The sequence below is a fragment of the Cryptomeria japonica genome, chromosome 8 (assembly GCF_030272615.1).
Source record: "Cryptomeria japonica chromosome 8, Sugi_1.0, whole genome shotgun sequence".
Lineage (NCBI taxonomy): Eukaryota > Viridiplantae > Streptophyta > Pinopsida > Cupressales > Cupressaceae > Cryptomeria > Cryptomeria japonica.
In genome coordinates, this window is record NC_081412.1 from 39,605,347 (window position 1) to 39,620,307 (window position 14,961).

At 36.6% G+C, this 14,961-nt stretch overlaps 1 protein-coding gene across 1 annotated transcript; it reads left to right on the forward strand.

The window, feature by feature from the left end:
- Positions 1 to 2,198: 2,198 nt before the first annotated feature.
- LOC131027183 (uncharacterized) lies at positions 2,199 to 14,624 on the forward strand. Its single transcript, XM_057957200.2, has 3 exons — positions 2,199 to 3,346; positions 12,607 to 12,782; positions 12,902 to 14,624. The coding sequence occupies exons 1-3, from the start codon at positions 2,464 to 2,466 to the stop codon at positions 14,432 to 14,434; spliced, it is 2,592 nt and encodes an 863-aa protein (XP_057813183.2). The 5' UTR covers positions 2,199 to 2,463; the 3' UTR covers positions 14,435 to 14,624.
- Positions 14,625 to 14,961: the final 337 nt, after the last annotated feature.

Genomic DNA, 14,961 nt, shown 5'->3' on the forward strand with positions numbered 1-14,961 from the left:
TTTTATATTTTTTATATTTTTTTGATAAGCGGTAGTTTTTATATTAATATAAAAGTATTTGTACATAAAAAATTACATCGAGTTGATATATTGTCATATGCAAAAAGCTCTCCTCTAAACAAGTAGATGAACACATAGAAAGTAAGTAGGCAAAAAGAGACCCTTGATATAGGTAGATTACATAAATGCATTAACAACAAAATGTAGGTATTCTATGATGAGTTTTGAAAAACTAAAGTATAATATAAACATCATAGAATACCTACATTTCATTGTTAATGCATTTATGTAATCTACCTATATCAAGGGTCTCTTTTTGCATGTGCTTAGTTTTTATTTATTCAAATTAGGAGCATCTAATTAGGAGTGGAGTGATGCCGAACAACATTAATGACCACCAAAGAATCCCTTTCGATTTCTATATAAGTGATCCACTTTGCCTCACATAAATTCAAGCCTTGAAGAAGAGCTTGGAACTCCACCTCGTTGTTGATTCTAGGAACTAATGGGAGAGAGGAGGAGAAAATATTCGCCCCTCAGAGTCTTGTAAAATGTATCCAGCTTTGGATGGTCCCAAATTGCCTCTAGAGACTCCATCAAATTTTAATTTTACCCACCTTGGTTGGGTAATGTCCAAGTAGACATAGCTCACAAAGAAGAGGAATTAACCTTGATCTTTATTTTTATTTTATATTTATACATCTATCTAAAAATTTGATTTTGATGAGGGAATATCTTTGTTTTTAAGTGGTGTTTATTTTGAAAATATTATGTTTATAATTAATATTTTGATGTATAAATGATTGTCAAATTTTAGCTAAAAGGTAATAATTTTTGTTAACATGCTCATGTTAACATACTCACACCATTACTCTCCACCAGTTGATGTCATTGTAGAATGCCTCTCCACATTAAAAATTAAAACATAAATCGTAATAAAAAAAACTAAAACTATAAAACAACTCTAAGTAAATAAAGATAATTCTAAAATAAATAAAAATATCTCTTAAATAAATAAAATAAAATATTTCATACACAAAAAATATTATTTATGTATTTAAAGCAATTCTAAAGTAAAATAAAAGAATTATCAAGACTTGTGCCACACAATGCAGAGGTTAAATGGAGTAATTACATTTCTGTTGGCTTGCATGAATTGGGGAATCAAAATAATAATGTAAATGTTAAGCCCATTTTAACGAGGTGATGTTCTTTTTTGGCTACCTCTATCGCTAAAAGATTAATGTCACTGGTTTGTGGTAGTGCCTTTGCTAGAAATCTTTGTGAATCTACCATGGACAGAGATAGGGTGCATTATGAGCCAAACAAGCCTAATGACTTAAAAAATGACTTTGTTGTTAGGCATTACTGCATTGAAGAGGGAGTGGCAGAATATTTGGAGAATTTGAGGGGGCATGATGAACAAATTTCAATTCAATTCACCACTTCTTGGACCAACCAAAAGGTTGTTCTTGGGAAAATTTCTTTCAAAATCTTTGAGGAAGTCATTGCCCAAGCCACAAGCCTTTCCCTTGAAGGCATGAGATGGAAGAGGACCAGCCATGTCGCCAATAGTGACAATCTTAACAAAATTTTCAAGGGGAAGGAAGCACCTGTTAAATTGCAAGGCAACTTTGCTAGGGAGGAGTTATTTCACCCGTGGAACTAGGTATGCTTTACGATCATGAAGTACTTCACCCTTGAGTGTCATCATAAGGTTTATTACTATTACCATATGCCTCTGTTAAGTCAATTTAGGCATCATGACACTATTTTTCTACCTCGTTATTTGCTCCATTCCCTCAAAGCTCTATTAAGGAGGCTTCAAACCCTGAAAATGAGGAGAAAAGACCCATCCCTCCCCTCTCCACTAGGGTCAGATTTATAGACTCTATGCTTACCATTCGACCTTATGCCCCCTAAATAATATTATGATTTAAACCCCTCTTCATGCTTCTCACCCTCTGGTTGCGTATATAGGTGGAATTGCTCCCTCTAGATTTTTCAAATTATCGTCCACTCAAAATTGCCAGTATTTGTGGACAAATGTCCCAATAGTGATGTACAAATGAACCAATTATGGATCAAAAAAACTAAAAGGTGATCGACTATTGATACATGTGAAACTTAATAATAAATTTTTCATTATCATTTTACGTTGAGGATTAAAAGAGAATTGGGAAAACCTCGTGATTGTGTTTTGATCAATCTTGCATATCATTTTCTAATGGACTATAATAGCAAAAACAAATAGGCACAAGAAATTGAAGGGCATATAACATCTCTAACTTTATCGGCTCGCGGTCATGTTCGCTGCTTCACACAGCTTTCAAAACAGTATTATTCACTCGATCCTTGACGACCAAACCATTCAGGCCTGCAAGTGTTTTAGCTACTTTAAAACCCTATTTCCAGGCGCAGGGAAAAAATTCTGCAAAACCCTTTCTCCTAGGGTTTGATAAAATGGCTGCTGCATCATCAGATCCTATCTCGGAATCACTCCAGCGGTTGCAGCCAGAGCTAGACGCCTTCAACAACTCTCTATCAGAACTTTGCAGAGCGAACAGCAACAAACCTGAAACCCTCGCGCTGCGCAACGACCTTCAAGAATACTACAGCAAGCTCCACAAAGATCTTCTCTCCAGGTATGAAATCCTAAAGCAAAAAGATAGAAATCAAAATGCTGTTGAAAAGGTGCCCAAGATTGAGCCCGAGATGAAACAACCAAGGAAGGAAGATGAAGAAAAGAAAGAAGCAATGAATGTAATAGATGATTTTGGTGGATATTCGATTCCTAAAGTATTGCCAACTATAGTCTGCCGCAGGCTATTTGCGTTCTGCAAGGGCGTGAACGGGAAAGGGCTACTAAAGTATGTCATCAGCAACAGACAAGATCATGTCTTGTTGCGTGACCAGTTGCCCGCAGCCTTGGGCATGGTCAGCCAGGGAGCGCAAGCTGTTGTTAATGCAATTAAAGGCTATGATTTCTCTGAGAGCGGTTCGAGGCTCAATGATGAGAAGGAATCGGTCAAGAGGAGGGCATGCATTTGTCTGTTGGAATGCCTTTTTCCTGTTTTGGGAAGCAACGAGAATGCGCCGGTTGCGAAGGGGATTCAGGAAAGGGCGAGGGAGGTGGCCAAGATGTGGAGGGAAAAGATGGGGTTTGAGAAGAGCTTGGAGAGTGCGAGTAAATTGGACATACAGGTATTTTTGCAGCTCTTGGTGACGTTTCGAATCGGAAAGGATTTTGGACAGGATGAGCTTTGTGAGATGTTGTTGCAGATTGTGTCCCTTAGAGAAAGTCCTGCGCTGGCTTTATTTCTTGGATTGTCTCCCAAAATGCCAGGTCAGTAATAAAATCGAGCTCAATTTAGAACAATTTCCTGATCTAGAAGGGTTCTGATGGATGTTCATGAACTAATGCATGTGAGATACGACTTGTCCATAAGACTACCAATTTTTAATCCAATCCTCTCTTCTCCTGTCTGCTCAAATATATTTAGACATGGGTCATGCACTATTGTACTCCATTGTGGTTACACCTTGACCTCCTCTTATGTTTGGTTGGTTACAAGCCTTTCTTTACAGTGAAACTAACTTAAATCCATGAGGATAAAGACAAGTTAAGTAGTTTGTTTCTTAAAATGCGGTGTTCCTGAAAATGTAATTGTTGTTCTTCAGGTCACGTTGAAGCCATATGCCGAATCGGAGTATGAGATCCTTTTTGTGCACGATTACAAGTGAAAATCCTTTCTATTTACATTTTAGATTTGTTCAAATTTTGTAATCTTAGGTTTTAATCTTTTATTAATCTTGGGAGTAAACTGACCTTGCCAATCCACTTATTGTGCAAGCGTAAAATCTAATTGATGTAGACTGTAGAGCACATTCTGTTTGGTTACAAGTTAATATTTGGTGACAATGATAGCCAGATTTTGAAAAAAGAAGAAGTCATATTTGTCTTTTCCCAAATTGTGTCTCTGGTGACAATGATAGCCAGATTTTTTGCAGACCAGTGGGCAATTTTTCTAGAAAAATGTGTTTCAGAAAATTCAAAAACAAAACATGCCCAATCTCGTGAAGAAATAAACTGAGATTTCATGCAGTTCTGTTACGCAAGAAAACACAATTTCGTCTACAGAAAACAAACCAAAAAAGTCCGCAATTCATGAACTTTCAATTTCGGCATGAATTTTCTTCAATTGTGTCCAGAAACCCTAAAAAATTGCAGTCAAAATGGCCATGATTGGCAGCAGCAAAAGGTGCGATTCTCACACAGAAACCCTTGCATGAATTTCAGATAATAAATCCCCATGAATTTAATCCCATGATTTTATCCAAAAAAATGTTCAAAAACTCTTGAAAAATCTTTCCAAATTTCAAGTACAATATCCCACCACTTTTTTGTTATAGAAAAACCAGCTAAAAAACTGCCCACAAATTTATTAAAAAAAATCATCAAAACTTTAAGATAGAATATTTAAGCTTTGATACCATGTTATGGAAAGTAATCAGATATTTGAATATCATCTTTGTTGTTAACAAAAGGAGCGAAAGTCTCCTTAAATAAGAGATTACAAAATTTAGTGGTGCTCTCATTTAAAAATGCTACGATGTTAGGACAGAACTCAAAGGGTTAACTTTTCATGCCTTGGGATTTTTATTTTTTTGCCTCAATCTTCCCACCAACCAACTGCAAAGAAGACCTCTATAATGTGCCTGTTTTGACCTCTTTTGAATTAGCAATACAGGAGTAGCATTGATTGAGTCGACCAGAAATGTAGGAATAGTTAGGGTTAGTTGAATCGTGAAATGAGACAAACGAGTTAGGGTCATTTAAATAAGGAAATAAAGTGGATGGGTTAGTGTTAAATAATGATGGAATCGTCAATTAATTGCCATCGATTGAGGAAGGAACTTGTTAGTTACATTGACATCAGTTGAGGACTTGGATTGCCTATGGTTGAGGAAGCGTATAGAATATAATTAGTGCTAGGAGGAAAAGAGAAAGTGACTTTGGAAATCTGGAAATCTAAGTCACAGAAATCGGCGATTTTCAAAGATGAGGGCCGATTTTTATCGAATTTCAAACTAATATGAAAAATTCGTTCAAATTCAACCAAAAAATCGGATGGCCATGACGTCAGTTTTTTTTATTAAAGTTAAAATTTTAAAAACGTTTTTCTAGGGTTTCCGAAAAGCATTTAGGGTTTTTTTTAAAGATTTTCGGCAGATTCTCTATAAAGCGCTGTCGCGGGTATGCTTTGTATCTGCAACTGCTGGGTCGCAATTCGCTGGTATTCTCCACAACTGCTGGTTCGCACTCGGGTATTCACTTTCGTGGCTTCAAAGGTCGTCGTGGCCATCGGATTTTCTCCAGCTGCCGTCGCATTTTCTCCTGGCTGAGCCGCTGCCGTCGCATTTTCTCCTACCCGAAGTATACATATATTTAAAAAATAAACAAAATTATATAAGGCGATTTTTATCCGATTTTTTTTTTTTGAATTTTTCCCTTGTCGAATTTCATCCGAATTTCATGGCTGTCAATTTCGAATTCGAATTCGAACCTTGTGACTTAGCTGGAAATAATAATCAACTACAATCTCAGGCTTGTGATATTGTCACTATAGTTGGTAGTGTTTAGAGAGAGAGCGAACCCTTCAAGTGTGGCAAATCAAATTGTGTTTGTAGAGCGAACCCTTCAAGTGTGGCAAATCTAATTGTCTTGGTGACAGAAACTCTCAAGAAGCGGATCAAAATTCAGAGTGACTTAGAAATTTCAGTCATGTTTTAGATTTGTGTATGTATCAGACTAGCATGTTTAGATTTGTGTATGTATCAGACTAGCATGTTTAGATTTGTGTTTTTCATCTGACTAGTAAATTTCAATTTGTATGTGTGTTTTAACTATGAATAAAATATAAAAATATTTATTGCTGTAGTATTTTTTGGATTTGTTATTTTGTGTGCTGTTAGTTCGGGTCTTTATTGAGGTAGGGAAGCTAAAACCTTTCAAGCTTGAGGGAGGTTTAAGAAAAGTTATTGCATGTTAGTGAGGATAGAGAGACCAAATATCAACTAAGAGAACAAAGGAAATAGAAGATGGCACTTGAAGATAAAGATTAGAATTTTTCAACATGATGAGATTCTTGAGGGATGGGCAGCAACAGCTCATTGATCTCTCTACTAGGAGAGTGCAAATGCGTGGACCAAGACGTGTCACTATGCCTTTGGTAATGGTGGACAAAGGGAATCTTTGTCTTCAATGGCAAACTAGGCAACCCACTGAAATCAGTCACTGGTATTGCCGTTGAGAGTCACTTTCTTGCAGAGAGAAGCCATGCCTTAAAAAGAGGATATGGATGACTAGCAGGATGATGGCTTGGATGCTCTCCAAGCTGAATACAAGGTGAAGAGTGTTGAGTTTTGAGCAAACATCTTTTTCATGAACTTGTTTCTATACATTGAAGTCAAAAGCAAGAACTCATAATGAGAGGATACCCTCCCCAAACCAAGGTCTACAAAGTAGATTGGGGAAGATCCCTCATTTGATGGATCCACCAAAGTTTTGACTTGAAGTTGGATCCACAAATTGATTATTGACTTCTCAGTGAGCCCCATGGTTATTGAAGACGAGCAAGATAAAATTAGAAGCCAAAAGTGGATTAGAGAAGAGGGATTGAAGATATAAGAAGAAGATGAACTACATTGGCAATTTGAAGTTGAAGCTAAGGAAAGAAAGTCTGACGAAACATTGGAATTGCAATGAAATTTGTAGAGGACACAAAACAAAAGTGCCCTACAAAAACAAGTAAAAATTAAGTAGAAGAAGAAAGACAATGTTGCATGTTAAAAGAGTTTGATTTAAGTATTATTGAGCCTTATCCCGATATATAGGAGACAACAAATATTGTGAATGAGTGCATGGATAGCTGTACTTATTAGTAGTAAATGTTGGGGGATGCCAACTTTATACCATCAGTGAGGAAAATATCTTCTTTCGGCAGTTATCTTGAAGAAACATCTACATTTCTAAAGGAGAGAGATATTTGGTTAGATGATTTGAAGTTTTACTTTAGACATTAAGAGAAATGTAAGTTCTAGAAAGATAAATTTTATATTGATTTCTTTGTGTAACCAAATTGGTGTTGATTGTAACTAGGTAGAATGCAGATTCCAATTGCCTTAAGGCAACATTGGAATCTGCCAAGGGCTGGGCCCTTCTCTCCCTTCTCACACGCCACACTAAAGGGGAAACGTGTTCCCTCTAAATAGGGCCGACCCTATAACTAAAAGACACATGCCACCCAAAGGGGAAACGTGTTCCCTCTAATAGGGCCGACCCTATAAACAAAAGTAATAAAATAAATAAAAGAATCAGCACCAAGCCGACCTCAAATAGGTCCTCGTGCCTCATATAAATAAACAACTCTTGACCTCATTCACACATCAGATCATTCTACACATCATGCGAATTAGCTCTCAAGTTGAAGCGAAAATAGTCAGTTATCTGCTGTGCTTGAATGCGAATTACATCTGCTGCTAAGTTGTAAACTTTAAGTGTGATTATCTCCAGTGAAAGGTGCGAACTGCTGTCAAGGATCAGGCGTCCAAAAGTGCAGACCAAGTCACTGGTTGGTGAAGTCAAAAGTGCAGATCTGAGGTGCAGACCTAACACAGATTAGTAAACTACATCAGCCCTAAGTGTGGCCATATCAGACCTCTTAAAAGATAAGTGTTGTAATCAGAATATTGTGTCTAATTCATAATCAGATCTGAGGATCTCTTCTTGCTGGGTTTTTCCTCCTAGGAGGTTTTCCCAGGGTAATGTTGTCTTGTCTCATTTTGTTTGCTTTTGTCATTTACTAAGTTGAAATCCCTAACTAAAATAATCTAATTCTAGTTACTAAATCTATTTTTTGAGTTTTTCTGTTAATCTGAAAGTAAAAACAACAATTGGTAGGTACTGAAGATCTTGGATACATTGATAAAGGTTCATTAATGGATGGCATGAGTAGATTGACAAGGACATAGATGCACAACAAAATTTTAGTAGAAGTTGTTTTCTTTGAACTGATGCCTATCAATATGATCAATCGAGGGAGGCACAGATTGTAGGACTTTAATCTGCATTCTTTCTTTAGTAGTGTTGCAGATCATTGCCAACAAGTGAAAATACATGATAGATTCTCTTTGTTTGGGAAAAAAGTTTTAGGGTACAAAAGTAGATAGAAGCTTGTCATCGAAATATGTAGTATGGCACATTATAAATACATCCCAAAAGGTTTCTTCAAACATGAAAATTGTCAAGTTGATGAGAATAGTGATAGAAAGCTAAGTTACCTGGTTTGCCTGTCTATAGCCCCTAACACGGACCGGGTCCGCGTGGGTCCTGGTTCGCGTTGGGTTTTTTACTAGTTCGGACAGGGTTCAACCCAGGGGCCCTGGGTTCCGGCCCCTAGGGGGAAGCCTGTTTGGACCCAGGCGAACCCAACTACAGACCTGGGTGAAACCAAGTTCGTTGGCTGGGTTAAGTCACTTAAAGTGACTTTTAACATTAAAAAATTAATTTTTTTGCCTTTGTAAATGAAAAATTTAAAGAAATAAATGCAATAATTAATTCTGAACTTATCATTTAGAAACTTTGAAAATTGTTGGAGGAATCTTTGAAATTTTTCGCATATTACTTGAACCCATGAACTGGGTTCGCTTCCTCAAACCTGAACCGGTAATTTAGATAAAAAACCTAGATTTACTTCTGCATAATCCTACACCCATCCCCATCTCCAATAGACCTGGGAGGCCAATTATTTCGGCATAGGCAATAATAGGTTTGAAGCAAGGTGCAATGTTTAATGGGAAGTGTGGGGTTGCTTGGTGAAACCCTCTCAAAGATATTTAGACAATTTCATGCTTAAGAAGATGATGAAATATTATTAGGAAAGGCTTGAGCAAGAAATTTGACAAAGTCTTGATGCCTATGGTGGCAAGTACAATTCTTTGAATTTACGTGAAGTTACCAAAATTGAAGGTGGATATCTTATCATTAATGGCATTGTGCAAATTGCGAGTTATGCTCTTAAAGTAGCAACTAAAGTGGAAACTTTTGGGAAGGTTTGTAGAATAAGGTTAGCAAGAACATGTATTTCTTAAATGTTATCACACTATCTCTATGGTATTTATGGAGATTTAAGGAAGAGTTTCTTGCATTGTCAAACATCCAGCATGTCCATGCAGGTGATCCTTGTGTTTTATGTGTACTCCATAATATTTTTGCTGCTTTAAGCTTGGTGACCTCAAAAGTAACCCAAAAAGTTGTTGCACCTATTTCTTTAAGAATTGATCTCAATAATTTTTATCTCGAGAGTAATTCATTTTGTGGGCACAGATGAATGATGCATCTGAATTATTGGCTTTGATCTTTGACTGCTAACATCGTGCATGCAACAACTTTAGATTGAGAGTCATTTGACATTTTAGAACACTCACTTTGACTTGCTTGAGGGCAAGCAAATTTGGGGTGGGAGGAATAAGAGTAGCATTGAGTGAGTGTACTAGTAGTACAGAAATAATTAGGGTCAGTTAAATCATGAAATAAGGTAGATGAATCAGTTAGGATCAATTAAATCAGGAAATAAAGGGAGGATGAGCCAGTTAGGATCAATTAAATAAGGAAATAAGGTGGATGAGTCAGCTAGGTTTAGTTGAAAAAAAAGGATGGAATTGTCAATTAATTGCCATTGATTGAGGAAGGAACTTGTCAGTCAGATTGCCATTGATTGAGGAAGCATAGAGTATATAGGTAGCACCTGGAGGAAAAGTTAAAGTGACTTGAGATATGAAAACAAAAATCATCTACATTCTTAGGTTTGTGATATTGTCATAGCATCTAGTGCTATTTGGATACCCTTAAAGTGTAGCAAATGAGATCATCTTGTGGAAACCCTTAAGGAGCAGATCAAAATTCAGAGTGACTTAGAAACTTTAGGAGTTTTAGATTTGTCTATGCATTGTACTAGCATGTTTAGATTTGTAAGTTGTCATATTAGCGAATTTCAATTTGTATGTTTGTGTTTGAATAAAATATAAATACAAAAAAATATTTATTGCTGTGGTATTTTTGGGTTTGTTATTGTCTATGCTTTTAGTAATGGTCTTGACACATTTGTTAAGTGTGCGTACACATAAAAGAAGTGAAGTAAATACTTGAATTTTTTGTTACTTGGTGTTTGGATGGGTCTCCCTTGGATTTGCTAGTGTAGAAGAAAAGAGCCTCCCCTTAGCCTGCTGTACATTTGCTACTAGTCAATGCATGTTGAGAGGCCTTCCATAACCTCACCATAAACATATTTGAAGTCCATGGAAAAGAAAAAATTGGAGTTGAGGTAATGCCCTGCTGCATGAATGGCTTGGTGGAGTTGATTGTTCCACTTCCAATTAATGATGTTCCAAATTGGTTCAAATTTTGCTCTATCTCCCTTGTAATAGTTTTGGATGGCCTCCTTGACCCTGTCTGTCACCTCATAAATGCAATCCATCAACTCACCATCAACCTAGCACAAAACTTTGACTAGAGGATCCACCACTGTCAAACAAATTAAAATTGGAATTAAAAATTGATTTAAAAAAAACTAACAATAACTTATAGTTAAAATTTAGAGAAAGTAATATTAAAGGATAAAATTTAAAATTTAAAATAAAATTTTAAGTTCTATTGATAATCTTTCCAGCTTCTTTGTGAAAAAATTGCCTTTGCAATTTTATCGTTTAGCTTTGTTTGGATAAGAAGAAGCCATCCCTTGTTAGTTTATAAACATCTGCTGAAAAGATGTTTACCATACTACAAATGTTTTGCAAGGTGATGAAGTTAGCTACAAATCATGCTGCATCCACTTGCACAAACTTTTTCCCCTGTGTCTAATCTCTCACCAAACTAAGTACTGAAGGGGGATCGTAGATATATTTGGAGATGTTTCTCTCTACCATAGGTGTTGCCCAATCAAGATCATGTATATTCTTCAATAATAGATCAAAGCAATGGGCAGCTCAAAGGATTTTAAAAGTGTTGAGTGGCACCACATTTTCTTTCCCCACCGCTAACTCAATTTTCTCTAACATTATACTCAAATTCTTTGCATTTTAAAATTTGTTCAAGCCATCTATGGACTCAAAGAACATCATCTCTTGATTTGAAGCTGTTGAGTGCACAATTTCTTCCATTTGTTCACCCATCTGACGATATGGTGCATTCATATGTGCATCACTGCTTCCTTTGCTATTCTACATTTCTTTTTGCATTTGCCACTTCTTTTTTTAGCAACAACCCATTTAAGTCACGTGGAGTAGGCACCCTGTACCTTTTTCTTACAACTGCCAAGGCTGTGACCAAATTCTTCCAATATGGGGTTTTTTGTCACATTGAAAGGAAGGTTGTTTTAGAACCAATTGTTTTTGTAAAAGCTATATGTCTATTTTGGATTTCCTCATGCTTGTCTTTGTTTCAAGCTGTACCTTGAAGCATAGGCTGTGACCTTGACATGTCTTGTGGAGCAAAAAAATCGTCTTATTGGATATTGCTGGAGCTTGACGAAGTGGATGTGCCTGGAATCCATGGACTGTGAAGAGCCCACAATCTTTGCCATGTCTTCCTCTATTATTGTGTTGTGCCAGGATTCGTCACTGCTCTAATGGTTTTGTTTGCCTTAGTCATTTTTTTGTTCCATTAAGGCAAGAGCTTTATTTATCTTTTGTTCTCCCTCTTACCATTTTGACACAATTTCACATTGCAGCTAGCAATGCATGCAAGGTGGTACTTCAAGTGATTGGTGCCTACACTCATCTTAAGCTTCCAATAGTTGCATTTAACAATTACTGTAGCAAGAGCAGCATTTTTATTCTATAAATCCTCTTCTAACTAATAAAAACAGTGTTTATAAATATAAAATAATTCTAGAAATGCTTAGAAACAAACAGAAATAAATTGAAACCTTGAAAATTGCAGAAAAATTGCTTTTTAAATTGCCTTCAATTGCTCAAGGAAGATTACAGATGCTTTGCAAGAAGTGTGTAGGTTGGATTAAGGTTTTAAAGACCAAAGAACTGTGTTTTTCTTGTGTTCAGGCCACATCTGTGTTTCTGCCATTCTAGGTGGGTTTGATTTGCAGATGCATCAAGTACTCACTGTGAGATTACATAATGAACCCGTGCCATCTTGGTGACGAGTCCATGTTAAGGTTTCTTAGTTGGCATTTAACACACGATAACTTGATGGTTCTGGGATCTCTATGACTTTTTGAATTATGCTACCTATCATAAAATGTATCTAAATTTCAGTCTTCTACAAAGCTTTGTGATTAGTTTTTCTCTAAGCATTTTAAAGAAAAGAGTTTTTATGAACTCAAAATAAGGAAGCTTAGATGCCGCCTGGGGATAAGGTTTTGATTTAGGATTTTGACAGATGGTTGCCATTTTAAAAATTTTGTGATTTCCTCATTTCTTTTGAAACATTTTGTCAGGGCAGTAAAACACAATTACTTAATTTGCAGTTCATCTACATGATCCATTAGGTTTGTTCTTGGGAATGATAGAAGTTTGGTATTTGTGCAGATTTTGTGGACAAGCTTTCAAAAAATGGCAAGTCAATAGAGGCCATCAGATATGCTCATGCATTTGGCATAATGGATAAAGTAAAACTGACGGATTTGTTGAAAGCCTATTTAGAAGATACAGAGAAAGCTGTAAAGGACATTGTGAAGAAGGGAGGGGGCGTACCATCTTCTCTGGTTTGTTTTGTTTATTTTTGGTTTTAATGATTGAAAGGGATCACTTTTTAATATTTAAATTCTGTGAGATGGCAAATTATTGTCTTTTGGCATGCTTTTTATTGGATTTCTGTTTGCAGCTTAATTCAGCGATGACGGAGATCGATGCCATAAATACAGTCATCAAGGTTGTCAAAGAGTATAACCTGGAAGATATGTTTCCACTAGATGATTTGCAAAACAAACTCAAGAGGTTGCAAAAAGTTAAAGAGATACGAATGGGTACAGGTGAACACAATTTCTCTATGAGAAATAAAGTCAATAAGAAAGCTGCTGCATCCACACCAGAGAAGAAGATGATGGTAACTACAGTAGAGAAGAAAGCTGCTGAAGCTAAGTCTGACAAGAAAAGTGATGCCAAAGAAAAGGAAAGGCTTAAAAGGCCACGTTCTTCTGAGCCTCTTAAAGCTATTGTAGAATTACGTGGGACTCAGGGCCCAGCAGATTTAGGGCTAAATAGGCTATCACAGAGAGTAAAATATGATTCAGAATGGGAAATGAATAGTACTGCTCGTGATAAGGAAAAGGTCCCTCACAATGCTGGTTTATTTCAGAGTAATCATGCGATTTATAGGGATGATCACAACCTATCATCTTATCAGGGTGATAGTAGAAGTGCTCTGCAGCCATCAATGTATGGAAGTGGTCATCCTGGCACTTTTGTGACACCATCAACCACTGTGACTCAAGCCAATGAGAGAAGAGTTTCTGATGGCTATCCCTCAGCATCTGGTTACAGTAATATAAAGGGCCCAGCAGATTTAGGGCTAAATAGGCTATCACAGAGAGTAAAATATGATTCAGAATGGGAAATGAATAGTACTGCTCGTGATAAGGAAAAGGTCCCTCATAATGCTGGTTTATTTCAGAGTAATCATGCGATTTATAGGGATGATCACAACCTAACATCTTATCAGGGTGATAGTAGAAGTGCTCTGCAGCCATCAATGTATGGAAGTGGTCATCCTGGCACTTTTGTGACACCATCAACCACTGTGACTCAAGCCAATGAGAGAAGAGTCTCTGATGGCTATCCCTCAGCATCTGGTTACAGTAATATAAACCCTGTAGGACCATCATATTATGAAACTAGGGCAATGGCCGGTGCTCTCGCAGTCTCATCAGCACAAATTAATTATGATGTTAGAGGTCTTCAAAATTATACACCAACATTTGGTGGTGTGGATAAAAGTTCATTTGGATCGTCCACATATAATATTGGTGCTGTGGCGAACTCCTCAAGCAGTCTGGTGAAAAATAATTATGAGAGGGGCCCTGAATCAAACGTCTCAACTCTTGGTGGTGATAATTTGAGTAACGTGAGTTCATCAATGTATGGTTCTAATTGGTCATCTGATCCAAATAATTGGAATGGCAGAAGAGGCCTTGATCAGTATAAGTTAAAATTAGGGGCAGATAACACACATTCCAGGAATTCATCAGTATATGATTCTGGTGCATCTGCAGTGCCATCAACCAATTTATATGGTTCTGGATTGGAGCAGAAGATCTCAGGTTATGGTAATACTACATCCAATCATGGATCTGTGGCTTCTGCTGCTGGTGTGTCAGGGCAATCTGCGATAAATAGGTATCAGTTCAATAGTGGCTAAAGATTTTGATATTGTTCTACCAAAAATTCATTCTTATGAAGAGTATGGTGTGGAGAGCATTCTGGATTTGAAGATCTAAAATCAGCTTGAAAATGTGTAAGACTTTATATTAAGCTTTAAGGTAGAGTCTAGCAGTTCTGTTTCTTACAACTTTTGGGGTACATGAATATAATGTTGGGTTCAAAAATTAGATATGGATGCTTCTAGAATTTTTTGGTTGAAAAACAAATTCAATCTTGAAGTTATGAACCAGAAATTTTACAAGTTTGTTTGCCAATCTTATCTAATAGAAAATCTTATTTAAATTTGTTAATGAGAACAATCAAAGTTACCTCCATCAATAATTTGTTTATTGAAAGAAAATGAACCATTGGTAATCTAAAAAGTATCACTTACTCCCGTAATTTTATGAAAGGACCGAGGAACTATCAACAATGTTGTTTGAGCCCTTCCTTTAATAAGTTCCATATTTTTTCTAATTTATCTGTTAATTAAAATATGTTAGTGGTGTCCGTTAAAATGGGGGA